The sequence below is a fragment of the Phoenix dactylifera genome, chromosome 5 (genome assembly GCF_051530095.1).
Source record: "Phoenix dactylifera cultivar Ajwa chromosome 5, Ajwa_hap1_PhDact_Kaust_v1.1, whole genome shotgun sequence".
Lineage (NCBI taxonomy): Eukaryota > Viridiplantae > Streptophyta > Magnoliopsida > Arecales > Arecaceae > Phoenix > Phoenix dactylifera.
Window position 1 is genome coordinate 28,413,695 of NC_143194.1, and position 28,000 is coordinate 28,441,694.

The following is a 28,000-nucleotide window of genomic DNA, read 5'->3' on the forward strand; positions in this document are numbered from 1 at the left end:
AGAAGATTTCTCTGGAACTTCCATCCCCGTCGTCTGGAAATCTCTCCTCCTCGGACTCCTCGTTTCTTCCCCGCCCCATCACCCTAAGGCGGTCGCGATTGTTGGCTCCGCCGATCTCCGCCGCCCGTCTCCGCCCGGTGTGTGTGTGTGTTGGGGGGGGGGGGGGGGGGGGGGGGTGCAGACGACTCCAACGTGCATCCGGACGTTCGTATATCTCGATCTCGAGCACCGAACGGTTGATGGAATAAGAAGCGAAGGGGACGGAAGGCGAAAAGAAAATGTCAGAGGAAAGAGAGAGAGGCAGTTGCGTGCAGGTGGTTTGGGACGTGCGGATTTTGAGGTAGAGAAAGGTCTTTCCTTGAGAACCCTAGAACCCTAATTTTCTTGAATCATTAATCTCGAATCTATTATGCTTTTCTCTTTCGTCATGGCTTAGTACTGTAGAAATACTGTAGAAAGGGAAAAATAAATAAAAAAGAAAAAGATTTGGCTAAAGTTTTGTCATATCTTTAAAATAAGACCGGCCTGATAAGATGACGAGCGAGTTAACTGGATCTGGTAGCAAAACAAAGGAAATCTGATATGCCTTGATATTGTACAATGTTTGTTGTTTTTAGCTCTTAGTCTCCGTGCGACAATTTTACTCTTAGAACTGCTAACCGCGTCACAAGATTTGTAGCAGTTTAATTGCAAGTTCCATGACGTATAAAGAATAAAGATCCTGCATGCATGATAGGCGCCTTTTGTCAGTTCAAGATGTGCTAGTATAATTCAAGGCTGTTGTTAATTTAATACTCTCGATGATTTACTTGTATTTTATCATTGATTCTTCCCTGCACATGCTTCAAGGCTGCCTCACCTTTGGAGATGTGATAGGGGAAATGTTTTTTTCGGTTGTTAACTGCGGGACATGTGTTCTTGTCACTCCACTGGATGAAACTTCTGCATTTATTGTCACTCCAGTAGCACTTATTTCTTGTGGTTGTTACATGCATTTGTAGAATGTTTGAGTTCCCCTATCTGAGGTTTGAGTATTTCCTGATAGCATCAAGGTACCCTCTTTTTTTTTTTTGGTTTTTGTTCTATAAGTTCCACACTCTTAAGATTGAAATCCCTACATTTTTCATAACAGGTTGTCTCCAGCTTAGTGGATGCAGATGTCACTACTAGGATTTCATGCATCTGAAGTGTTATATCATGTCAGATCTTAATTTATGCAAGAATCCATATCTTTGTTTACCAATTTTTATAATGATATCTAATGGCATACTAATGTGTATATGCATGCCTAGATTCTCAGCTTTGACACAAATGTTGCATGTTATTCAATGCAATCCATAGTATGTATGTATGTATCTGCATGTTTAGATTCTCAACTTTGACGCAAATGTTGCAAGTTATTCAATACAATCCATAGGATGGTTGCTGAGGTTGCATTACTATCTTGGAACACAGAATATGCAACTTGATATTGGGGCTCTCCTGGTTGCTTTATACCAAGTTTTCATTTTCTCTTGCTTTTTGTTGATAATGCAGCCATTGTTTTGGAACATCCGTCAAATGGAGTTGTTTTATATTGTGTTTGAAGCAATATGCTTTCTGATAACTTCTTATGATGGTTTCTGCAAATAGAATTCTAGTAATGAATGTCCTGTGCGGTACAAAGTGTAACTACATATTCTGTCTTCATATATTAGTAAAACCTAAATGCTTCTTTATAAGAACTGTAAATCTACTAAAAGGATTTTAAAATAATAATGAGTTTAAAAATAACGTATGCCTAATGAGAATAAACCTAAATTTGGACCATTTTATTCATAAGCTATACCTTAAACTTATGGTCACTTTTTAGCTTGCAAACCTTTGATTTTGACTACAGTCATAGAGTTGACATTTATAGATCCCAACAAAGATGCTTTCAATGAATTTAAGAGCAAAAATTTGATGTTTGGATGTTTATTTTTTAGAAAAGCCTCTGTGTGTTGGTGGTATATATAAAATTTGAACCTTTCAATTTTGTATATATGTGTGTGTGTGTGTATTAATCTGAACCTTTTGATCTAAGAATCTTGGATGCATCATATGCTAGACTTTGCAATATGAGAACAACTCGCCTTTGATTTTCTTGGAAAAAAGTTAAAAAAAAATACTTTTGCTTTCCTAAAGCATACTAGATGTGGTTTGAATTTTTTTAGTGATAGTCCGTGCTTTTTTTGAATTTGAATGTGCTTGCTTAGCTTATCAAGTTGGTAGTGTTCTTGGCCGTTGGATCAAGTAACTTGGGATGGAATACTGCCTTCATCAGGGTTTTGTATGGGACGGCAATTTACTTTGTCCAATCGAATACCCGACCCAACCCAATCTAACCTACAGCGGATCTAGAATGGGTATGGACAATGGTAAACCCCACCCGTATATATATAACTCTTCACAAATTCCCTCGTTGAGGCAAAAAAAAAAAATTGTATGCAAAAAAAAAAAATGATTTTTGTAGTTTTACCTGATCCACTCTTGTCTCACTCTACTCACCTAGTTCCGCCGCACCTCGCCCCGAGGCAAGTGTAGGGTGGGTATGGGTAATGGCCTACCCAACTCATACCCGGCTTGTTGCCATCCTAAGTATTTTGGGGGTTAGGAGTATTTTGGAGAGGGCTGCCCCCATTGTGTAGCTCATTGCCTACAGACCCTTCTATCGAAAAAAGGTTTCTTGAATCTAAATTGTTGTCCTTAAGGCATTTTCAGTAGCATACTCTTTAAATGGTTTAAGAATGATCCTTCGTTCTTTATGTTTAAAGGAGTAAAAGAATTGGTTCATGACATCGTGGCTAAGATCAAGATTAATGTTTAGCAACCTCAATGTTTCTCATGTGTTGCTTTCATTGGAACGACTTTGCATATCATGAGATCTTTATACTTCTTGATGAAAAAAGAGAAGACATTATTTTATCATCAGCAACCTATTTTGTTTAATCATCCTTACTAGCATGTAGAAGACTTGGTTTTCACCTTGAACTCTTCAAGTTATGATTGTCACCTTTGGGAATATATGGTTGTCAACTGTTCAACATGTTGCAAAGACTTCTTCCTTGGGTTACCACATTCTAAAGATGTCATTGCACCTCGATTTGAATCTGCTGTTGGCATTTCCTTTTGATTTTTTATCCTCATTCAGTACTGGAGTTATGAGACTTCCATAAACCTAGAGGCAAGAAGATCAAGTACTTTCAGATCTAGAGGTAGATCAAGATTTTTTTTAAAAAAAATATTTCATTGCCTCAAGCCTGCTACTTTTAAAAATATAGGAATTCTCTCCTCATTCGATATGTTATAGCTTTTGTCTTCTCTATAATCTGAGTTTGCAGTTAATATTCATGATTTTGTATCTTGATTCAGTCACTGTTTAATCCTATAGTCAATATATTATTCAGCATACTCTTTCAGCTGTTTATGGAAGCGACAGTAACTGTTTACAAATAAAGAGAACTGCCCATAGAAGGAATTTGTATCCGTTTACCGCTTTCGATTATATCTCTTGCATCTATGTGAACTATGTGTATACGAAAGACCATGTTTTTTTAAGACAAATACCTGCAAGAAGGAGGTTTCAGTTTAAAGTATGTCCTATCTTTGCTCATGAATCAAATAGTCTTTCAGTTCTTAAATTTGTCTTTGTAAAAGTGAATTTCGATTGCACATTTTTATTGCTTTTCCTTTACATTTCTAAAGAGAATTATGATGGTTATAGGTGTGGCTGAATGGATCTGAATGCATGTTACTGACGCTTTCATGTTGCTTGAAAGATCAGGTCCGTATTTTTATCCATTATATAGTTAATAGAATGGGATCTGCCTTGCCTCTTTGTTATTTCTTTGTAGGCAAACTTCCCTTGTCCAATTATGTGCTAGCACACAATTTATAGTGTTGCAGTGTTCCTATGTAAAACTCAAAATAGTTGGTTCATTCTAGTTTAGTAAGCTAGCTTAAGCTACATGCTGTCATTACCATTCTACAGTGGTTTTTGGGGAACAAATCTGTCACATTTTTATATATCTTTTGCTGCTAGTTACTGAGCAGTAGTCAGAAGATAGTGAGTCATGCTTTGTGCAGTTTTTTTCCCACTTCAGTTTCTGTTAACCCCTTGTAACTTTAATTTAGTAGGTGAGTTTCCTGTAGCTGTCATCCGCAACTACTCGGATGCTATGAGGAGACATGTCTCTACATATGCAAGTAATGTTCTTAAACAGACATACCTGTCATATTATTATTAGTCCTAGTTGGAAGTTTGCTTTACAAAGTAACTGTTCTTTGGATCATGTCACACCACACATAAGCGACTGCTGAATATTGTTCTCTCTCTTGCTCATACATTGATGTTATTGCTGATAACAAGCCATAGAAGCCTTGGCAACTAGGCTGATGGTCTCTAAAGATGATGCATATTGATCACTTGTCATCTTCTTAATGCAGTTGAAATCTGTTGCAAGCATTGATTATGTTCAAATCAAAGTAATCAATATTGAAAATATGTAAAGGTTTGATATTTCAAAATAATTACCCTAGCTTCAGAACCCTTGCTTGCGTCCCATCCGTTTGCTGTTGAGGTTGGCATAACTCAAGATGAATCGGTGCATTTGAGTTCTCAGTCATAGTAAGACCATATGGAATAATTGTATCCTTACTAGCTCCTCCATTTAACTCATTTGTTGCACACACCTGCGATGCAAAATCCATGCATAGCATGTTATAATAATAATCTATTATTTTTTCAAGGATTGAACAGGATCTTAAATGTCATTCGCCTGGGGCGTGCTGGCTAGTGGCTAGCATATTACATGCTTTGTTGATCCACATGTCATGTGCCAGAACAAAAAAAATATTAAGAAAGGACTTAAAAATCAAAAACTCCTTTTCTAAACATGTCAAAACAAAAGTATTGAAAAAGGATCCAATGGGTCTTGTTTTCACCTAGTGCTAGTGTTGATATTGGCTCGGTATGGTGACCAAACCAACATAGGCTAGCACTAAAAATCTTGTGATTGAATTAATCTAGTTTTATACCAAATCGATACATATTTTATATAGAGCATGGCATATGCGAAGCATGTGGCTGTGGATTTATGGAGATTATAAGTTGTGGAAACATGGAGATTATAAGTTTCATGAGTGCTCTACTTTGGAGTTTGGATTATAGAGCAAAGTAGATATCTTTTGTCTTAAACTCAATACCTTCTCACGTAACTCCATGTTTTCTTGATGTGTGAGGTTTACCTGCTTGTAGAGTTCAATGTTTTCATTGTGAATGAGGTGACCCTGTAACAAATTCTGGAAATTTAGGCACTTGTTAACATTAAAAAATGAGTTAATAACTATTATTCATTAATAAACCTTTCGGTTCAATTCTTGAATTTCATTGGTCAGAATTTGTTCCTACAACAGAGAAAAGAAACACATCAAATAGGGAAGAGTGGATAAGGATTAATGAACAACATTTGGTGAGGGAAAGGTTCTTAAAACCTTTTTCTTTCGGACAGAACGTAGACTCATTTCAAGCTGGTTCTCTAGATTTTGTAGATCTTTGACACTTAAGCCAGACAACTCTTCTCCCATCAAGTGCCTGCAACCATTGATTAAAATTTTGAATATGCTATATCTTCAATTTATTTAATAGTGTAATAATCAACATTGTTGCGCCCTTGTTCACCAGTATGATTTATTCTTTTTTTTTTTGTGGACTTTCAAATGGATTTCGAAATAGCATTGGCATTGAGCAAATGTAGGCTAAAAATCTATTTTGAAAAATTATAAAAATTTTGTTTACTTGTATGACCGCCGGACTAGTTAGTTTGTCTATAGTAACTATAATTATGCATAGTCTAGGCACTTATTTTGTTTTTTTTTTAGCTAAGGTAGAAGTTTAATGGTTTCGTGGCTAAGATAATAAATGATGCTATTGTTCTAAAACATGTTTCACACTAAGGTCTGCAATATTAGTATCAGAGCATGTACCGGTACCATGTTGGTACAATATTGGTACACACAGTATGGGTGTTGATCCGCTGTACTGATACTCGATACACTTCTAGTACTAAGCGTCAATCTGATACGGATACAATATGATACATCCAGTATGGGGTCCAGTATGGGGCAGTTTGCACTTGTATAGCAAATCTTTGTTTTACCCATACATGTATATAGGTCAGTTTCATGGTAGGATTGGGATTTCTCATTTTTAGTTGTTTAAAAACCATCAAAACTGCTAAATTTGTTCTAGTCCAATGGCTAGCCACTGGCCACATGATATTAAAATATGCAAAACCCTCAAGCTTTGATATCTTATTTCTTCTTTATTCTATCATGCTTCTCTTACTCCCATCTCTTTTATGGCCATCTTACATTCCCTTAGCAGTCTTTTCATCATCCCCTCTCTCTCTCACTTTGATTTCTTGCCGCTTCCCCCATCCTTCCCACTCTGCAACGATTTTGAGTACTGACTAACACTAGTTGGCATGGGGCGTAACGATTTTGAGTATTGACTAACACTAGTTGTGTATAGTATGAATTTCCTAACAATATTGGTATGGTTCAAATGCTTGATATGCCCCTATGTAGTTACATGGTACAATTTTGTGCTAACTCCAATATCATACAATGTGTTGATGCATGGATGTACCGTACTGATCTAACCATACCGATAATATTTTGATATGGGGTCCAGTATTGAGATTTGAAAATGTGATGCGAAGCTTGTGATTAATGCTATAATTGGGTCGGGTTAACCCGTGACTAGAGTTGATCATGGGCCGGGTCTTGAGCTTAAACTATATTCATTTTTAGTTAGGCTTTAGGCCAAGCCTATTAAAATTTCACATTTTTTCTTCCCAAGCCTGGCTAGGTATTAAAGTGAGAGACCTAGTCTTTAGATGCACTGGCGTTAGTTTTATGCTATCTAATTATTGACAGACTATTAGAAGTTCTGTAACCTGCTCTTTTGTCAAATGGCATCATTAATGATTTGGTCAATGCATTGCAATAAGGTAAACTGCAAAAACAAGGTGCTGTATCAGCAAGAAAATCCTGGTTTATATGATTAATCTTAAGAAATCTATTTTACTTTCAGGATATGGGCTGCTAGGGAACTAATGATTTTATGGCTCATTTCTAATCAATTGTAGAAATTTGATGTTTTTGCTAGTTTATATATTATTTTCCTTATAGTGATCTTGACACTCTAGATTCCTGGGAAATAAGTGAATATTCGTAAAATGTTACCATGAGGGGATTTGTTATATGTGAACGGGCTTGAAATTTTTAGACATGTTGAATAACGCAAACCTTTTTTACGACAAAAATATATGGTTATTTAGTTAAATCTTCTTTGTGGTATAACATATAATGGAATATTTCCAATGGCTAGTTGGGCGTAGGAACAATCTTTAGATGTAAACAAGGTTAAGAGATGGTACCGATGATTTTCTTGTAAGTTCTGCAATTGTTGCCTCAAGCTTGCTGCCTCCCATTGCCAAAACTAGCAAGGACAAAGAACATAATTTAGTTCATACAATATCTTTTTAGATAATGGTAAGTAACAATGTAGAAAAAGAGCAAAAGCTAAAATTTATGAGAAATATTCCTTCAAGCCAGCTTACAAATGTAGTATGAACAATGCATAGTTCTTTGAAGAAAATCTCCAATGAATTTATTAATGTTTTGGAGTATATAAATTAGAGTTGCTATTTTATGATGAGATGCTTTCTCAATCTTTTGAATATTCTACATATCTATTATTATGCATCATTTATATTTTTTTACTGGTCAAAAGTCTCGTGCCCTTGCATGCTTATATATTTGAATCTAATAATCATTTGTTAACAAAAAAATTAATAGCTCTTTTCTATGGACCAGTACATTTTGGTATTGGGTGTACTATGCTGACCCGATAAGGTACCATTACAATAATGGGGCTCGAGATGTTAGTATCCTGACACATGGTACAACTGCTATCTAGCCTCCAACAATGTATCATGTGCCGACATATACCACGGCAAGCTACTAAGTATGTTATCCGGTGCCGAGGCTGAAAATCTTGGAGAAGTTAATTTAGATGTGATGTTCTTTTCTGCTCTTCTACTTGCTTTGTTAATTTTTAGCTATCATATGTATTATGTGGAGTATTGCATAATAAAATTGATTTAGAGCCAAAATTAAAATCATCAATAATGATTTTACAACTTATTGACATAAGTATTATCATTTGATTTCAATGACTTAAGTCCATCTATATATGATTATTTAGGTAGAGACAAGTTCAATCTCATGAATCAAGCCATATGTTCACAAGCTTGGACTTTGTAAATGTGATGTGTTGCATCAAGTATTGAGACATTTATGATCCTTTTTTGGAAATGACTGAATGGTCCTTGCTGGTAGGAACGTTCTTTACAGATTGGATGATATATGCCAATCAATAAGTGTCTTAATAAACACATGCATTCATTTCTTAAATTCAACCATCCATATCTGTTAAAAAGGTTTGGCAATTTTATTGGCTTGATCCACTAAGCATGCTGATGTATTAGAAAATGAGGAAAATGCTTGTGACTACTTTATACATAAGAAAGATTTTGCTTTATTTATTTGCATAAGCATCAACTTGCTTCAATTAATGAATGCTACTAATTCTTCTTATCTACTATGTATAAATGCTATGCCTGAAATTGTCACACGTCTGCAATGCTCTATAAATCACTCCCTTTTTTGTAAATAACCTCTCTTGATTCTATCCCTCTTTTTGACTAATACTTCTAAGAGACACAATAAATGTGAAATATATTTATCAATTCACAAATATAAAATTTGATGGTAGAATGGCTAATCTAAAATATTTCATTAGCTGATGGAATGGTAACCATCCATCAAATACTCCCAAGTCTTGTGCATAAAGTTTCTTGCTGCATTAAATAAAGCTCTTTTGAGGCTTAGTGCCACCTCATCCCTAATCCCAACCATTCTCACCTATGATGAAAACTAGGCTTTTGGGCACATCGAGATTGTGCTCCTAGAATTAGGACTTTTAGATGGGGGCTACAATGACTATAAGTGCTGCTCGATGGGTGGCAAGTGGGTCAGGTTGGATATGGCTCGTGTTAGATGTGGATCAGGTAAAAAATTTATCATCATCTTGAAACTGGCTTATTTATTAAATAAATCAAAAATTTAAATTTAAACGTTCATTCATTAAATAGGTTGGGTCAAGTTAGGTTAGCATATTTGAAGACTGTGATATCCTATTCCACTGTAATTCATTAAGAGATGAATTTTGAAGCTAGGGGGTAAGATGTGGGTGAACGGTCTTTGCATGCTACTATTCCATGCTAGAATGAAGTTAGGAGAATGCTCCAATGTCCAAAAAGAGGCCCAAATGTCATAATTGAAGATAAAGATAATTTTCATGAGTCTACTTAATATTAGGTCATTTGGTTGACTACCATTTTTTGTTTAGCCCTTGCATAGTGTTATATGTTTGGTCTTGCGCACAATGTTATGCACAAACTCCTCTTTTGCATCCACCAATTTCTGTGCATGGCTATAACTATTTTGCACGCCATTATGTTTAAAGGGCCATGGATTAAACATTAAATGACCATGGAAAAATCAAGGGCTAGAAATAAAACTTTCAGTCAACAGGAACAGATTGTAAGATGACATCCTAACAAAGGACTGCTTATCAAGTACCCCAATTGTCATAGCAATACAAACCAATATTGACATGAATCATGCAAACAAGCATATGGGAGCTTTTTTGCATTCAATGTTAGGACCTGCTTTTAGGATTTTTCAGTAGTGTACTACTTTAATGACTGTAGAAACATCTCGAACTAGAAGGTTTGGGACGTATAGAATCGAACCAGAGCGGAACCAAGATGGTTCCTGCTATTGATTTGAGGCAGTAGAATTGGTCCGAACCAAATGGAGCTACCTGGTTCAGCTTGGTTCAGCTAAATTATAACCAGTACATACTGGTCCTGGGTCAAAAATTGAGTCAAAAGAGGAGAGAGCCAAGGAAGAGCCTTCCTGACTCTTTCTCCTCTTGATTGAATACAGTGAGGACATGGGAGAGGTGGGGAGTCTGGGAAAGCATTGAGAGGGGGGATTTGCAGCCATTGGCGAGTTTGTTACCTCGATCTTCCCTGAGGTAGGATGGCCAGCCTAATGTCAACAGAGGATGTGTATTTGGGTAGCTATCCAGGTTAGAGCGATTAGCGGACGTAAGTGGGGGCACAGCAACCATGTTGGAGTCAAAGTCCAAAGCCCAAATTATGAAGGAGATCTCGATGTTTGCAAGCTGTAAATACTCCAGAATGGACTAGTAATATGCATTTTCTAGCTAAATTTTATAGATTATCTATTTTTTAATTTATAAACTTTTCACAAAGCACATGACTTATCGTGCTCCAGGACCACTATAAAACAATTTTTTTTTGAAAAACATAGAAAATGAAGAAAAAATAAAACCCTAATTCCAAGTTTTCAAACCTCTAATCAACACTAAAAACAAAAAATAATGAAGATAAAAAAATAAAACTCTGAAATATCACCAATTCAGTATGCTTTTGTATGTAGTATCCGTATCATACCATACCATACCGATCTGACTTTTGACTAGTATGGCACCCAGCATCACTACAGGAAATCTTGGAGGATATCATCATGATGCTAGCCAAAAGTCATTTTTTTGTTTTAGGTCAAAGGAAAGTGGAATGGAGTATAGGGAGCATGGAAGTGATGGACAATTTAGGTTGCTAGCCTCAATCAGAAGCACTAGATCCATCAAGGCCTCTAACTAATCCAGATGCAAGATCTAGGAATAGGGATGTTCCAGCCAAAATGAATATCAAAAGCACATTGACTCGAATACCAAATTTGTTGCTAGTAACAGTAGGGGTCCACCATGGTGCATCATATCAATGACAATTATATATGGAGTACGTATGATGGACATGCAGTTGCACCATCAATACATGAGTTTCTTATATATCAATGGTACGTATACAACACTTGAAACATATTATCAATGCATGAAAATATTTATGTCCAGCCACAACCATCACCATGAATTATGATCTTAATTTTTAATATGTACTTAGTTCTAAGCTTCGAACATTAGCTTGTATGATGAACTACTTGAAAAAAAACGTAAAACGAGTGATGCATGGAAACGAATATGAGAATCGGATTCGAGCGTACATCCAAGTGTCTAAAATAGCAAGAGAGAAAAAGAAGGTGCAAAAACATACATAGTATAAATTATATATTTGACTGAAATATATATATATATCCAATATTCTTTGTTTAAATATAAAAAATAAATTTTAAAAATATATTATTTGTTAAGATCCTTTAGTACATGTTTGTCATTCGAACCTCCCAATTAACCTATAAGAATATAAGAAATATAACATTTTATAAAATTATTTCGATATCTACATCCTTGGCCAATCATTGAAAGGAAAGAATAGTCACTTCCAACACGTATATGGAGGGTCAAATTCATTACTGGAAGAGTTCAACTCTTTGTCAAGTCTTAAAAGTTGCAACCATAAAACTTCATAAGTATACAAATGCCTGATAAGTATTGACTCAGATATGTTTCCAACACAATTTTCTATAGACAGACACAAGTGTCCCGAAACACAAAGCACAATGATGAAGGATAATTATATATTAGTTATTACATTTATTTGAACAATAACAAAAATCAATCGAAAATGATTAGCTGTGAAAAGCATTTAATTAAAAAAGCACACTTTAGTATCTTTTTCATTGATCTTTTGAAGGACATGGTACCTTTCCATGCTGGTACTCAACAAGCATGGTATCATGATAACCCCTCAGCAACACAAGCATAATAGATGATGCTTTAATACATGAAATTTGATTCAGCATTGCAACATATTAAGAATTAGCATTTGACAATTGACATGTATGATGTATGCACCTAATTTTAATGAATACAAGAGAATGTAACGACCCCTTCCGGTGCGTGCATCCTATGACATTGGTAGGACTATTCAATGAACCAATCAATCGGTAATTTATTTTGGGTTTAGGATTCATTTACATGAGATCTTTATTTAATGCACCAACAGGTGGTAGCATGGATGGTATCACCTCCCACCTCCCACCTCTTAGACAAGAGATGAAGGGTTCGATTCTAGGTTGGCAAAATATGACCGAGCCTGTCAACTCATCCCATATTCGATCTGCCATAAATATATTTGGATTTAGGCTAAATAAGTTCGGGTCATAAATAGATCAATTTGTTTAACATGTTTAACATTCGAATTGGGTTCAGATTTCAGACATCTGACCCATTTAACCCATTTAATATTCTGATCGAGTTAGATCAAGTAATCTATTTAACACATCTAGCCCGTTTAAGACCTATTTAGCCTGGTTAAAACTTACTTAACCTATTTCTATTCTGTACTAACTCAGTTTTTGCAATTAGTCTATTCACACATGATGATTACTCCCAGTTCTACAAAACATGTTGGCCATGCTTTGGCGTGTATTCTTACAAATAGGCCTGCAAACAAGCCAAGTACTAAGCTGCTCAGATGCAGCTAATTTATGAAAGGCTATTGAAGCTCGAACAATCTGTACTCAAGCTTGCCCTGTTTGCTTGTTCTTGAGCCAAGCTCGAACTTCCAAGCCCAATGTTGAGGCTCGGCTTTTTTATGAGTTAAGTTTTAAATGATGTTTAAGCTTAACTCATTTAGTTGAACAAGATCCCTAGAGCTTATTAGCTAGCCTAGCAAAGTCGTTCATGAATAGTTTGCTTGCTCTGCGTCTACTTGTAAACCATTTTGACGGTTTTGGAGGCCATCTTTGTGATTGCGTTTGTTTTGAAAAGAGAAAACAAAAAATACCAGTTAAAGGAGACTATCTCTTTTGGAATTCAGTTTGCTACTTGAATACGAAAATTTTTGCAACAATAACCATAATTGCAAAAAATTAACACTGCATTTCTGATAGATTTATGAATCATACTTGCTATTGATTCTTACAAAGATTTTGTTTCGGTGCTTCTCAAATTCCATACTCTTAGTTTTACCTGAGCAACCCTAGCTATCCACTCTAAAGTAAATTGCCAAGATAGCTCAATCTTTAACCTGATACCACTGGTTGCACCAACTCAAAGTGTGAATTGTAAGTACCATAAATTCCCAACCCAAAGTATGAATGGTAAGTACCATAAATTCTTAATCTTCATTGGTTATTTTTTTACGGGTGCAATCGAGCCGAGCTGAGTCGAGTGGCTGGAGGCTCGGGCTCGACTCGATTCAAAATACTCAAGCTCAAAAGTCGACTTGAGATTAATCAAGCTTTAATGTCCTAGCCTGAACTCAATTCGATTAAAAAAAACAATACTCAAGATCGACTCAACTTGACTCGAATATCAACCGAGTTATACTCGAGTTCGAGTTCGAGCTTTAGTCATAATTAAAAAATATAGTTAAAAGCTAAGAGTTAGATAGATTAAAAAATTAAATATTATATTTAAAATATTAAATTAAGAGTATATTATAAATAAAATATAATATTATTGAAAATATATATATTCGATTAAGATTGCAATCCTTCGAGTCGAGTATTTTGCTACTCGAGCTCAATTCGAAAAACTATTCAAATTCCTCGAGCTCAACTCAAGCTCGTTAATAGTCCAATCGAGTCGAGCTCAAATATGAATTAAGCTCGAATTCGAGTCGAGCACGAGCAGCTCAAGAGCTGCTTTGCTTATTTATGTTTTTTTTTTTTTTTAATTAAGTGTAACCCACAAAGTCGAGGAAAAGAAGATGACATAAAGGTGGAGGGGCGGCGACAAAACATATCCAAAGAACCTCTCCCATATAGTGAGCAACGATGGAGGCAACCCAGTCTGCAGCTCTGTTTGCCTTCCAATACACATGAGCAATCTAAAATGAGTCACGGTCTCTCGCTGTCTGTCCTGTGGATATTTTTGAGCAGTGGGTAGACATTGCCCCTCTGCTCCTCATTCCGAATCCACTCGACCATCACCGCTGAGTCTCCTTCCAGAATCATGTCAACCCCTAGAATATACTTCATACCCTTCTAAGCTCCACCCCATTGGCTGTCATATGACATGTGTAACACCTCGTCATCTCTTTTTTTTTTGCTTAAAGCTTTTTCTTTTTTTTTTCGAATGGAGTGATTACCGTTATCTTTCTCGTGCCAGTTCGGGATGGTGATAGCAGCAATGCAGGCGACCGGTTTTGAATGCCGCCAGTGATGCCGATTGCAATGGAGAAGGGGTCGCGGACGACTGGATCCTTGCTAAGTACCTCGAGAGCTCCCCCAAAATCCTCGACCTCACCCTATCGGAGTCCCGCTTTCTGACAAGTGCCCCCGTCAAGGCCCTACTGGAGGTGGACCTGGTGGTGGTCCTTGCTGATAGGGAGGCCATGGATTTCTGGGTGCTCGCCGCCGACAGAGATCAATGCAATTCCGATTGGCGATGGCGGCGAGGTGGCGGCGGTAGGGGAAGTCCAAGAGGCGATCAAGGTCCACGATGTGGTGTTTGGGGTTTTCGGCAAGGGGAGGGAGATGGGGAGGTGGTTGGGGTGGGATCGGAGTGGACTGTTATGGGAGCCGGCAACTAATGAACCTAAGAGGACGAGAGGGTTTTTGGGACGAAGATGAGTTTCCGGATTAAAAAAAGGAACGAAAAGGGGTAATGGATGCCAACCATTTGCCTATTATTTCACTTTTAAACCCCTTGCAAACCAATGGCCACAATCTATTCTGACTTTTCTAAAATAAATTAAAAAACTATAGTAGCAAAACCTTCTTATAAATATGTGGCTACTTCCTCCAGTCAAATACTTATTAAATTCATTCTATTGACTTTGAACCGTGTTTTTAGGCCTTCTCATCCTCTTTTGGACCCATTAGTGAAAGCCGGCACTTTCTAATTGTATATTGCCCCTTTTAGTCATGGCATGTCCTTGCCATGCCAACAGAACAACAATTACTAATTGCAGCTGTATTTAGCTTCCTGTGATTGTGTCCATTTCTGACTCTCTCTGTTTTACCACGTCCCAACCTAGCATGCTTATTCTTGCAATATTCATCTCATGCGCTATGGGCTTTCTTTCTGTTTGAAACAATTCATATCATGTCTCCTCTATAACACGGCAATCGTGCAAGACCCCAGAAAGACATCCTTGTGTCATTTTCTTCTTCAAGTTTGTTCGACGTAATAGAGCTGAACTTAAGTAATCTTTTGTATCCTTTTGCCATCAACCACCAAAGCATCATCATTATTCAGCCGACAGCAGCTGCGTTCTGTCGTCTGTTTTGGTTAGATCTTTTGTTCATGCATGACCTGTGTAGCAGGAATCTTCTACTTGGGGTGCTACATCCGCTTTGCAATCTTCCTTCGCAATCTCCATGGAAACTTGTTTCTGCTCCCCTTTTTTTTTTCTCATCAAAAAAGTTTTAAGAGAAGTGCTTCCCCACACCCGCATCCGAATCTGGTCCACTCCTCTTTCTAGTAACTAGGCTTGTCACCACGACTCAAGCTTCTTCCATAATGCCAATATAGCATTTCTCCTTGTTTTCATCAGACAGTCATGATGTTTTTATTTGCAGATGATCTAGATAGTTGATTCTCCACCCAAGCAGAAAGAATCAGGACTTCTTAGCACTTGTTTGCAAGTGATGACAGACTAGGATGACCATGATTGGCCCTGCCACAACTAGTATCTGCTGCAGTCCTTCTAGCAAATGTTTTTGATCGACAAATTTTAAGATGCCCCTGATTGCTGGCCTGCCACAGTATAGCATCTACGCCTCAGCACCACTGTCGATTCCATCGTAAATACCTTTGTCAAAAATTATCTTCTTTCGCTATTCACTTTCACATGAATCTTAATCCTTCAGTGTGTATTTGTAAGCCAACATAAACCATATGTAAATGATTTCCCGCTGACTTTGTTCGTTAACCTCACTGATGTCACTTTGGCATGCATTCACCTTCGAATCTCGTCATCAAAACAATTTAATCAGCCAACTTTTCTCTAGCACTTCTATGATGCTATGCTTTTCCGGATGTCTAACACCGATAATCATATGTTTGTAACGAGTCTACCCCTTTTATTCTACATGTATTCCATCATTTATTGGTAATCCACCTTTTACCAACTATGTACTACTATACATTTTAAAGCTTTTATAGTTATGTTACTTCAAATTGAACTGGGATATGCCTGATCTATTCCTGTGCAGTTTCTAATTTTTTTCCCTACTTTTCTGGTACAGGGAATCTATGCTGGAAAAGAAGTGTCACAAATTATTCGTATGTTAAGGTACAATAAGAGTATGCAGCATCTTGGTAATTTGCATATGTTCAGCAAAAAGAAGGGTGTTCTTTTCCTACTCAGTAATTTGTGGTTACCATACGTTTGAATTAAAAAGGTTGACTTTTACCCAAGAAGAGATGGCAAAACTTATTTAAATTTAGTAAATTGTACATCTGTATGGTAATGCTGCATAAGAAATGAACATACCTTAACTGAAGTTGCATTTAAAACCTGATGATGCTCCTCCTTTGTCCTGTCGTAGCGCTCAATTATTGATTTCATGCTGATATGAGGAGGGACTTTATGTTAGTTTTTCTTCAGTGCACTATCGGAGTAGATGTTGATACATGATATGGCTTATAGGAGCAGGAATTGATAAATAAATAAGATAATGAACATGAATAAATATGAGTGCTGCCTCTCTAATAAGTAATACATAGCTTGAGTTTCTTGTATCCTCTTATACAAAGTGGCGACCTAAATATTTAAGTCGCCACGCACATGGTCTCAATCTGGTCTTGTTATGTAGCATTTGTCCATCCATTGCTATTCTACCATCTAACATCTAATTGATCAAACGTTTCCCCCCTGTTACCTAGAATATGAACTAGAATTAACAATGCTTCTCCCAACTGTGTGGCATTGCTTCATGATTTCTTTCTACTAGTTTCGTTTCTAAGTGTAAATTTCTTCAGATTCTCTCATGACTTCGTTCCAAATTGTTTAGCATCGTCAGTTGTTTCCATCCAAAATATTTTTGTTTCACTTATTTGCTCGAAAGATGATGGGGTTCAGAAAATAGTGTATTTTCTTTACTCAGAGATATTAAGCTGGATTAGCCTAAATAAAATGTTGAATATGCTTAGTGGATTCATTGCATCTCATAGCAAGGGTACTAGATATTCAAATGTACAAGGGCATAAGGACTCTCTCTAGCTCAGCTTGCATTCTAAGGCTAGCAACAATAGGTTTATAGAATACCATGCAGTAAATATAGAGCAGGAAGTTAGCAATAGTTTCTCAAAACGTTAGCAATTACTTCGCTTCTTTTCTACAGCTTTACCCTTAGTTTCTTGCTAGAAACCCATAGATTTTGTCAAAACTGAATCATCCTTGACCATGTTCTTTCATGTAAAAATGCACTCCTATCAACGCAAGGAGCATCACAAGCTTGTGTAGGGCAGGATCCAAGTAAATGAGAGGATTTTTCTTTTGTTTCTTTGTCCTTGTCTATGCTTCTCCCAGTGTAATAGCATTGCATTAATGTTGATGACGGGGAGTTTATCCCCACAAATTATCTTCTATCAAGAGCTTAAAACAATAAAGTTCTTGTCCTCATCTATACTATATTACAATTAAATCACAGCTATAAGCTGGATCAATGGCTAGGGAGGCTAGGAATTTGGGCATCCCAGGAAGATTAAATGTCCACTAGCTGTCTTGAATGATTATTCTATCATATATTAATTTAGAGAGGGCAACCATAAGCTGGATCCACAGCTTCCGTCAAAGGTGATGCCAGTTCTAGTGTTCTACTAATTTCATGCGTTCCTAATCAAGGTAGCACTATATTTCATTGGAAAAAAAAGAAAAAGAAAAAATATTGAATAGTTCCAATCTATCAAATTTACTAACCAAAATATATTACTAATGTCATTTTATTAAATACTTGAAGTAATATATTTTAGTTTTATCGTTCTGCTTGTCAGCTAGACTAATTATTTTCTCTTCAAGATGACTGATCCTCCATTAATTTCAGACTAGAACTGTTAGTGAGTTCTCCATCTCCAACCTTAACTCATCCTCTCCATTAATTTTCAAATTTTAATGTCTTGAAAATACGCTCTCCCACCACTCCATCCAGTCCATGTCTCTCAACTTCCCCGAACTTTGATTTTTCACAATCAAATTATCAATATCTTTTTTTATATTTATATTCTATTTAATAATATAATTATTGCTTTTAATGCTCTATTGTTCTAATTTTTCTATACGTGCATGCCCTAGTTCAATAAAGATGTGACAATTCTCAGCCCGGGCCCTTCAACCTTTTTATTCATTCTAAAATAAATCAGTTTGGATAAGAGATTTTAATACGTCCAGTCAGGGATTATCCTAGTGGCCATAGTCAGTGCTTCTAGGTTCCAGTCTTGCGGTGCATCTCCAATTGACCAATCCTGGGTAATTATAATGTGGGTAGTTCTTCTTTTCTTTTTCTCAAAAATAATCTAGTTGGGTATATATTATGGGAATCCAGTGCCTTAAAATGGTGGCAATAGTATATTAACCTTGAGCTAGTTTAGAATTGGTTTAGATGATAGAAAGACTTATGAGAGCCAAAAACATCAACTGTTTCTCTCACACACAGTCTCTCTCCCCTGGTCTAACTATAGGTTCTCTTTTTGGCCCTATTTTGCTTTTATTTATCAATAAATATAACTAGAAAATGAAGTTTTAATTGGACTCTTAGTTCATTATGTGTCCATGTAAAATAAATGAATTAGATATTGATCGGCCTATTATAAAATGGATCAAGTTTGCATCAACGATCCTTAGACCAGCAACTCATATTTAATCCGACCCAAACCCAAACCCAACACATTGCCACCCATAAACTAATTGTATTACAATATTTTAGTTTAAATATAGTGTCAAGGTTTCAACACCCGTAATGCAACCATATTGTAACAACCCAGGACCTCACTCAAAATAGCTAGCCGAAAGATATTTTTTTGAGTTCCTTAGTCTGTATAAGCACCCAAGTTCTCCTCGGTGAATAACCGATGTGAGACTAAACACACGTTCGCACGAGTCATTACATACTCCTCCAGTTCAAGCCCTAATGTCGTTCAAATCTATTTAAATCTGATCACAACCACCACGATCAGCTCATGGTCAGCATTCATGAACCTATGTTGCACTATCGCCTAGTTCACATAGGCTATGGGCCGAGTTCGTTCTAATACCATTTGTAACAACCCACTACCTCACCAAAAAAGGCTAGTCGAAAAGTATTTTTTGGATTTTTTAGTTCTGTATAACTATTCAAAATCTTTTCGACGAATAACGAATGTGAGACGGGTCCCACACAAGTACTTTGAATGCCTTCAGGTAACACATCAACTTGATTTTTATATATGTTTCCATACTACCTTCCTACGTTTTAAGCATTCTTAAGGGGCTCAAGACCGTTTCTAAGAGAAACATTGTTTGAGGTGTGGATTAGCTTCCTAGTAAGGGTTTTTGGGTGATTGTAATATAGACCTGAATTTAATCTTATTCTTTTTTGTTATAACCCAGCCCATTTTATTGCATAGATAAAAGTATGACAAGTATATAAAGTGAAATAATTAGAAAAAGGGAAAAACCTAAAATAGGTTTCTGATGAAGGATATGCCTATCGTTTGTTTGCCATGCCCGTCCAATGGAGGAAGAGTTAACAGTGACAAGCTTGATAGTATGTCATGGAGGCTTGGTTTGTTGACTGAAGATTCAACTGTACGTTGTTTTCTTTCAAAAGCATCCAGAAGATGATAATGGTAAAAGAGAGGGAACTTATCAGGAAGGCAAAAAATAACAGCGAACTGATGGATTCGATATTATCATGCTTAAATTGTTAGCCTAAGTGTTATAGGAATGCCATCTTTTTCATGTCTGGGAGATCCAAAGATTCTCGGACAGGCTATACCTCAAGCGATAGATTTCAATAAACCGAAATGCCAACATGGAATCACCATGTTTGCCTTAATGTGTAGTAGATCTGTCCGTGCAATCCTTGAGTGAATCTTGTCTCATCCTCTTTCGTTTCATCTTTTTGAAAAAGCTGAAATGAAAGGCATTCTCGGGTCATGGAATAGGGAGGCTATTGGCGACTTGTTTCAGTACATTATGCCGACTCAAATCTTGAGACGAGGAAAGCAAGCTAGAGTTGAACTTACTGGTAAGAGTTTGGCTCCAATATCCCACCATGTCCATCATATTCACATCGAAAGACTTGTACAAGAGCAATGCTACGGTAACTCCAAAAAATCACTTAAAAAAAGTCACTCAGGTGTCTTGCACCAATCACTTCGCTTCATTCAATGGCACACTTCATGGGACCAATTCAGAGGGAGCGATGAGATTACACCAGACCAACTTGGTGACTTTTTGAGTGATTTATTTGAGTTGCTTAAGCATTTCTACGGGTGCCATTGGATCAGGTTAGGACAAGTAACCATGCAGCCTAGACGCTATGGATCAGGCCTAAATTTTCTCCAATTCTACCTGTCCAAGAATCAGGTTAGGTAGTGTAGAGGCTGGTTTGAAAGTGGAAGACTTGTTTAAGTCCATGGACTGGTCATGAGAAGCGTGCAAGCTCATAAACTGGATAGAAATGTTATGACAGAGCAGAGGGAACGAGGAAAAGAAAAGCTGATGCTAATATATGTTGGCTGCGCAAGGGACGAAGACAAGATGGTGGAAGACATTTCTTTTTTAACACTGACAAGAAATACAAAGATGGTGAAATATGTTTTTGCTACTAGTGGACTTTGATCCAAAATCTTTTACGAATCTAATTTTGGACTAAAGTTCTCTAATCTAGGTAGCGTAGGAGTTAAAGCAAAGCTTGAATGATAGACTTGGTGCTTCGTGTTTTTTTTTTTTCTTTCTTTTCTTCAGATTAAGATGGACCAGGTCCCATCCATGAAAGTTACCTAGGTCTTGGACATGAACCCAAAATTTTCTGTGGACAAAGTCTCTAAAAGGAATTAACTAGGATTGAAAAGTTGAGGTATAACATCACTCGAGACTTGAATTCCCGATCCCCGCTTGTTGGTTGGGGGTGGGGATGGGGAGCAAAACCAATTAGGCTATTTAGATACTGGTTTAGTGGTGGGTAAGGGAGAGTTATTCGCTTCACTAGCCAAACACCACCAAAAAAGTTGTGAATGTCTCTATCCAATCGAGGACTCAAGGTACTTAACCTAAATAATTTTTTTCAGGGACCGGAGTGAAATAGAACTAACTATCCATAGCTTTCTATCTATTTTTTCACTTTTCTATAGCTTTATCCACTAATCATGGGAACGCCAACCAAACACCCAATAACCTTATTTACTAGTTGGCTGGTCAGGGGATAGATGCCCATGGTTAAATCTATTCTGGGATGGTTGGATATTAGGTATCCAAAACAAAACCTTAGAAAAGTGGCAGTCCTAGTTGATCCAACTACAAGTATTTTTTCCCAAAAAAGAAAATAAATCAAACAGGATAATGAAAGATATATCAATCTTATCCATATTATATAAAATGACAATTTCGAAATCAAGAATTTTGATTCCGTTTATCATTTTTCATATATAATATATAACTTATTCCCTCTTATTAATTCTAGTTGTTAAAAAATATAAAAATATTTTGAATTACTTTTGAAATGCAATCTAATAATGATATTCTTTCGAATCAAATCAGATTTGGGTATAACTAGCTTAAAACTAACTTGGAAAAATGGTCCAACAAAAATATGACAAATTAATTCTGAATTGCTTCTGAAAATGTAATTTGATAAATAGAAAAATATTTATTCAAATCATATTCTACTATTAATATTTCTTTTAAATATAATAATATTTTTATTTACATATTTTTAATAATTTATAGAAATATAATTTGAATTTTTTTTTATTCTTTTCCTTAAGCATATATTACACATGTGTGACTGCCAGTGTAAAAAAAAAATAGCATCCATGTCCTATTTACATCAACATCTAGATGGTGTACGATACAAGCGCTGCCCTTTTCCAATTGCATAATTTTTGTTTTACTACTTTATGAAAATGTCATAATATTCAAATTATCGATGTCATATGGCTTGAATTTAGATTTTATAGAGCAAAGTTAATCCTAACTCATAATGAGAAACTTTATATAAGAATATAGACAACTAATTATATGAACATGCACGAAGTACTTTATGAAATCCTATAGTATGCAAAACATTTACATGACCAAGAAGAGAGTGCAAGAAACATTAGTTAGTTATTTTCCATTAAATTTTAGCTTTTAAATTTAGAAAATATCAATAATCTATTGTAAACATCAAATCATGAAATTTTCAGACTATAGAGTTTGACACTCAAGCAACTAAGATATAGCAAACAATTTAGTGGCCATCTATTCTAATTATATGAACAATATATGCAACATCATTAATTTAAGGTGTATATAGTATGCATCTGATTGTGAAGCTTTTGTCAAGCATCCACAATTTTCTTGGAAGATAAGAATTTTGCCATGCATATTGCTTATTTAGCACATTAAATTAGTAATGCAAATTTAAGTAAATAATCAAAACCATACTTAAATAAGTGTTCAATATTATTTCCTTTATTATTTGATTTATTTTGTTAAACATCAAAGGATACCCAAGCCAGAATCTTATCAAGTGCCAACTATTGCCCTCATATACTTATAATTGTCATCCATGGAAAACATTCATTCTTAAGTTGTTTGCATTTATCTTATACTTCCTTATCCAAATGAAGTAGATAGGAATTCACCTTTCGCTTTCTCCAAAAGGAGTACTCTTTCACCAAGAATTGTTGATTCCATCTTGCTCAAATGACTATTTACTTATTCAGTACCTCAAACTATGCTTCTTTGCCTCCTTATAAACTTTTTAGTAAGTCTTTGGACTATGAATTTTTCAGAAGCCAGCCTATTTAAACAAAAGTAACCAGTACACGCCAGCAAAGATGTCGTACGACTCAAAGTCTAGAGATGTTATATAGTATAAACTCCATCCTAAGGGCTTATTTGGATAATTTTGTTTAATTTAACAGGATTAACAAGAACACAAGCAAGGATAGATCCATATTCACAGTATTCAAAGGATTTTTTTCAGAGTAAGCCAACCCAAATTCCATGAGGAGAAAAAAAAAAATGAAATTACCAGGCCATTTTTCCATCATGCAGAAATGGATTAGAAGAGATGTAATTGATATGGGTTGGATCAAGCCTCATATTCTATAATACTAAACATAATACTTGCACATAGTTTAGAAGATATGTGCTGGCCGGACCAGGTCTAATTCTTGTAGGATTTTCAGCCTAATTCTGCAGGAATATCCAAATAGACCTTAAGTGTATTAGTAATTCAAAAAAAAACCTTTTCCAACCTAAAGTTGTATATTTCTTGTCCATCCATTCATTATCCTCCTTGCATGCTTTAGATACTACTTTCAAGGCTTGGAAATTAGAATCACATGAATCACGTAAAATGTAGGAAATTATAACTACAACACAATGGGCAAGTGTGAGTTATATAAGGATAATCACATGAAAAAATGTAATCTAAATAAAATAAATCTGGTTATCTTGTAAAAATCTAGCAAGACAACTTAAAGACAGAAGACCCAAATAAGAAAGAGAAGACATATGTTGGACATATCAACATTGATTCTAAACAACACATCTTTTATGATTAATGTTTTCTTTCACGAAGATATAATATAACTGAACTTCATGTCCGCATAAGAAGAAACATAGAAAAAATCATAGTTATTTTAAAATAATTCAAGCTCTATATATTTTTTGTTAGAAAATATCTGCACTTCGGTGTAATATATGCATATCAATGCATGAAACATAATTCACATGTTGTCATTCAATACTCAAAATTTAGCTTGATTTCCTTTATACTTCTGCAAGTAACATCAAAGATAGCGATATATACAGTTGCCACATGTATTTTTGCGGAACTTTCTCCTTTCCTATGCAGAGCTAAACTTCTATTGAAAATTTATTTCCCATTAAATTTTGGCTTTTAAATTTACAAAATACCAATAATATATTGTAAACATCAAATCATGAAATTTCCAGATTATAGAGTTTGACACTAAAGCAACTAAGATATAGCAAACAAATTAGTGGCCATCTATTCCAATTATATGAACAATATATGCAACATCATTAATTTAAGGTGTATATAATATGCATCCGATTATGAACCTTTTGCCAAGCATCCCCAATTTTCTTGGAAGATAAGAATTTTGCCATTACATTAAAGTAGAAATGCAAATTTAAGTAAATAATCAAAACCATTCTTAAATAAGTGTTCAATATTATTTCCTTTATTATTTGACTTATTTTGTTAAACAACAATGGATACCCAAGCAAGAATCTTATCAAGTGCAAACTATTGCCTTCATATAGTTATAATTGTCATCCATGGGAAACATTCATTCTTAAGTTGTTTGTATTTATCTTGTACTTCCTTATCCAAATGAAGTAGATAGGAATTCACCTTTCACTTTTTCTCCAAAGAAGTACTCTTTCACCAAGAATTGTTGATTCCATCCTACTCAAATGACTATTTACTCATTCAGTACCTCAAACTATGCTTCTTTGCCTCCTTATAACTTTTTAGTAAGTCTCTAGACTATGAATTTTTTAGAAGCCAACCTATTTAAAGAAAAGTAACGAGTACACGCCAGCAAAGATGTCCTACGACTCAAAGTCTAGAGATGTTATATAGTATAAAGTCTTGTTTAATTCAATAGGATTAACAAGAACACAAGCCAGTATAGATCCATATTCACAATATTTAAAGGATTTTTTTCAAAGTAAGCCAACGCAAATTCCATAAGGAGAAAAAAATGAAATTATCGGGCCTTTTTTCATCCTGCAGAAATAGATTAGAAGAGATGTAATTGATATGGGTTGGGTCAAGCCTATTTCTCTGTAATACTAAACATAATTCATACACATAGTTTAGAAGATATGTACTGGCTAGGCCAGATTGTAGGATTTTCAGCCTAATCCTGCAGGGAATATCCAAATAGACCTTAAGTGTATTAGTAATTCAAAAAAATCCTTTTCCAACCTAATGTTGTATGTTTCTTGTCCATCCATTCATTATCCTCCTTGTATGCTTTAGATACTACTTTCAAGGTTTGGAAACAAGAATCACATGAATCACGTAGAATGTAGGAAATTATAACTACAATGCAATGGGCAAGTGTAAGTTATATAAGGATAATCACATGAAAATCTAGCAAGACAACTTAAAGACCGAAGGCTCAAATACTCAAATAAGAAAGAGAAGACATATGTTGGACATATCAACATTAATTGATTCTAAACAACACATCTTTTATGGTTGTTTTCTTTCACCAATGATGATGAAGATATAATATAATTGAACTTCATGTCTCCATAAGAAGAAATATGGAAACAATTACAGTTATTTAAAACAATTCAAGCTCTATATATTTTTTTGTTAGAAAATATATGCACTTCAGTGTAATATATGCATATCAATGCATGAAATGTAATTCACATATTGTCATTCAAAACTCAAAATTTAGCTTGATTTCCTTTATACTTCTGCAAGTAACATCAAAGACAGCGGTATATACAGTTGCCACATGTACTTTTGCAGAACTCTCTCCTTTCCTGTGTAGAGCCAAACTTCTTTGTTATCATAAAAGAATAAAGATGGAGAATAATATATATATATATATATATATATATATATATATATATATAAGCAATTTAAAACTCGACGTAGTTGTCGGAAATTCTAATATTTCCTAGGTATGTGAAGGTTAAAGAAGGTAAATATAATGAAAAGAACATCCAATGCCATTCCTTCAACCAATTAGAACTATCAATCATGTACTCAAGATGTAGGAAATTCCTACAAATTAAGAAAGGATCTACTGGTAGTTCTACACCATAAATGTTGATTCAAATCATCAATTATTCAACAAGAAAACATGTTGATTCACTACGGGGTTGGGCTAGATATAGATCACGACGTACCAACGGTCATCATGTTGGAAAATAAAGGGGATGAAGTTTAAAAAATCTTGATGCACAAGATTATATTCTCACTAAACTCCTGGATGTCACAGCAATTAATAGTGGTAGCATGTGTCTGCCCTTTCTCTTGTACATTTCATATCAGTGAAATTATGATGATACCACTTACTAAAACATATATCCATTTAGATAACTGTGTGAAGAAGCTTTTGAAATGCTCCAAATCTGATCAAGTTCGACGAGTCGATCGTAATGGTCTTAAAATCTTCAATTATCGACTCAGCCAGTGCGAACTATATATGCTTTATTTTTTCAGGCATGCGTATATATTCTTGCATCCCTTTCTTTCTGATTCATGAGTTTGACTGATATTGATTCTTGTCAAAATCATCATCGCCACATCATAGCACTCCCATCGGCTGGTCCCAAGGAATGGAGGATAAACCAGACATATGACTGATGAACCAAGTGTTATAGCTCTTCATCATGATTTAATTCTGATATTCAAGATAAGCTTCATTGAATCCCTTATACGTTACTCTCAGAAGCCGTCATCAACTTCAGGCTCAGAATAATCCCTTAGCCCGCTAAAGCCCTACCAAAGATTATAAGAAGCCCACCTTAATTTTTCTCCCCTTTTGGAACACAAAAAAAAAAGAAGCACAAACTAACCAATCACAAAATTACTTTTCCATCCTTAGGTGTAAAATTAAAATCTACAATACAAGTCTCTCACGAGACTTCTGTCACACCTTCTTCAGAACAAACAAGATGAAACAACGAAGGGAGCCTCCGCCAAACCTTTAATGTCGTTATTGCTTCACAAGACTTTTCAATTAAAGAATTACTTCTGCGCCTGTGAGGGGATGTTTTCCCTTATCACCACACTTGATAGAAGAAAAATCCGAGAAACCAAGCGAGGGAAGAGAATGATGGTAATTAACCCAGAAGGGGGATAAAGGGGATCAATAAAAATATCCCACTTCCTTCGTTCGCCTTCAAAATGGATTTCTTCTTTAAGTAATTTTTAAAGGACTCGTTCAGCTTCCCTTGTTTCATTCTTCTTTGTCCATACCATTAAAACTACCGAACTTGTGAGCTTCTAAGATTGCACATAAATGTTATATATACCATGCAATAATAAAAAATTTTGCATATATATATAGGATGCGAAGAGAAAGCGTCTTGTAGAGAAAGAGAGAGAGGGAGGTGGAGAGAGAGAGAGAGAGGGGAGTGACCTGGAGCTGGCGAAATCATAGAGCCTGCCGGTGCTGGAGAAGATGAAAAGGGCGATCTCAGCATCGCAGAGGATGGAGAGCTCCTTGGCCTTCTTTAACAGACCGCTTCGCCGCTTGCAGAAGGTCACCTGCCGGCTGGTCGAGCTATCAATCCTTCGGATCGCGATCTTCCCTCTCCCCATCTCTCCCTTCCCCTCGCAGCAGCCGATAATTCGGTGGATCCTCTACCGATCTGATAATAGAATGCACACAAGGCTTGTGAAGGGAAATAAAACCGGATGGAGAACAAGGAAACAAGAGGAAGAAGCTAAGATGATAGTGATCTGGGAAGGAAGGAAGGGAATAGAGTGGATGACCTACCAAACAGTGGTCGGAAATGGATCTCCGCTAAGGACACCAGTCTGTTTAGGACGCGTCTATAAGGGCAGGAGGTTTCCGGTCTGCAATGGCTGGAGGCCTTCCATTTTCTGCAAAGAACTAGATGCACCTAATTCCACAGAACACCCAATCTTGCACCCTTCAGTGCACGCGGAATTATGTCGTCTGGACCAAGCCTAAAGATGAGAGGGTGTG

At 35.9% G+C, this 28,000-nt stretch overlaps 1 protein-coding gene and 1 long non-coding RNA gene across 5 annotated transcripts; one reads left to right on the forward strand and one right to left on the reverse strand.

Moving 5' to 3' along the window:
- The first annotated feature begins 2 nt into the window (after positions 1-2).
- Positions 3-16,513, forward strand: LOC108511190 (uncharacterized). Of its 3 annotated transcripts, XR_001879281.5 has the most exons (5): positions 3-350; positions 3,746-3,805; positions 4,156-4,227; positions 7,903-8,053; positions 16,342-16,513. It is a non-coding gene; the product is annotated as an uncharacterized LOC108511190 (long non-coding RNA). The 3 variants fall into 3 exon arrangements; XR_005512820.3 differs by lacking the exon at positions 16,342-16,513 and having other exon boundaries at positions 7,903-12,723; XR_005512819.3 differs by lacking the exon at positions 16,342-16,513 and having other exon boundaries at positions 4,159-4,227; positions 7,903-12,723.
- LOC103704411 (MADS-box transcription factor 23-like) lies at positions 4,232-27,997 on the reverse strand. 2 transcript variants are annotated; one of them, XM_089930830.1, is made up of 9 exons: positions 27,788-27,997; positions 27,428-27,682; positions 16,590-16,665; positions 7,464-7,525; positions 5,515-5,614; positions 5,386-5,427; positions 5,269-5,310; positions 4,556-4,713; positions 4,232-4,474 (listed from the first exon to the last, which is right to left on the reverse strand). In XM_089930830.1, the coding sequence occupies exons 2-9, from the start codon at positions 27,607-27,609 to the stop codon at positions 4,459-4,461; spliced, it is 678 nt and encodes a 225-aa protein (XP_089786956.1). In that variant the 5' UTR covers positions 27,610-27,682; positions 27,788-27,997; the 3' UTR covers positions 4,232-4,458. The 2 variants fall into 2 exon arrangements, with proteins under 2 accessions (XP_089786956.1, XP_089786955.1); XM_089930829.1 differs by having other exon boundaries at positions 5,227-5,310; positions 27,788-27,996.
- Between the last annotated feature and the right edge of the window lie 3 nt (positions 27,998-28,000).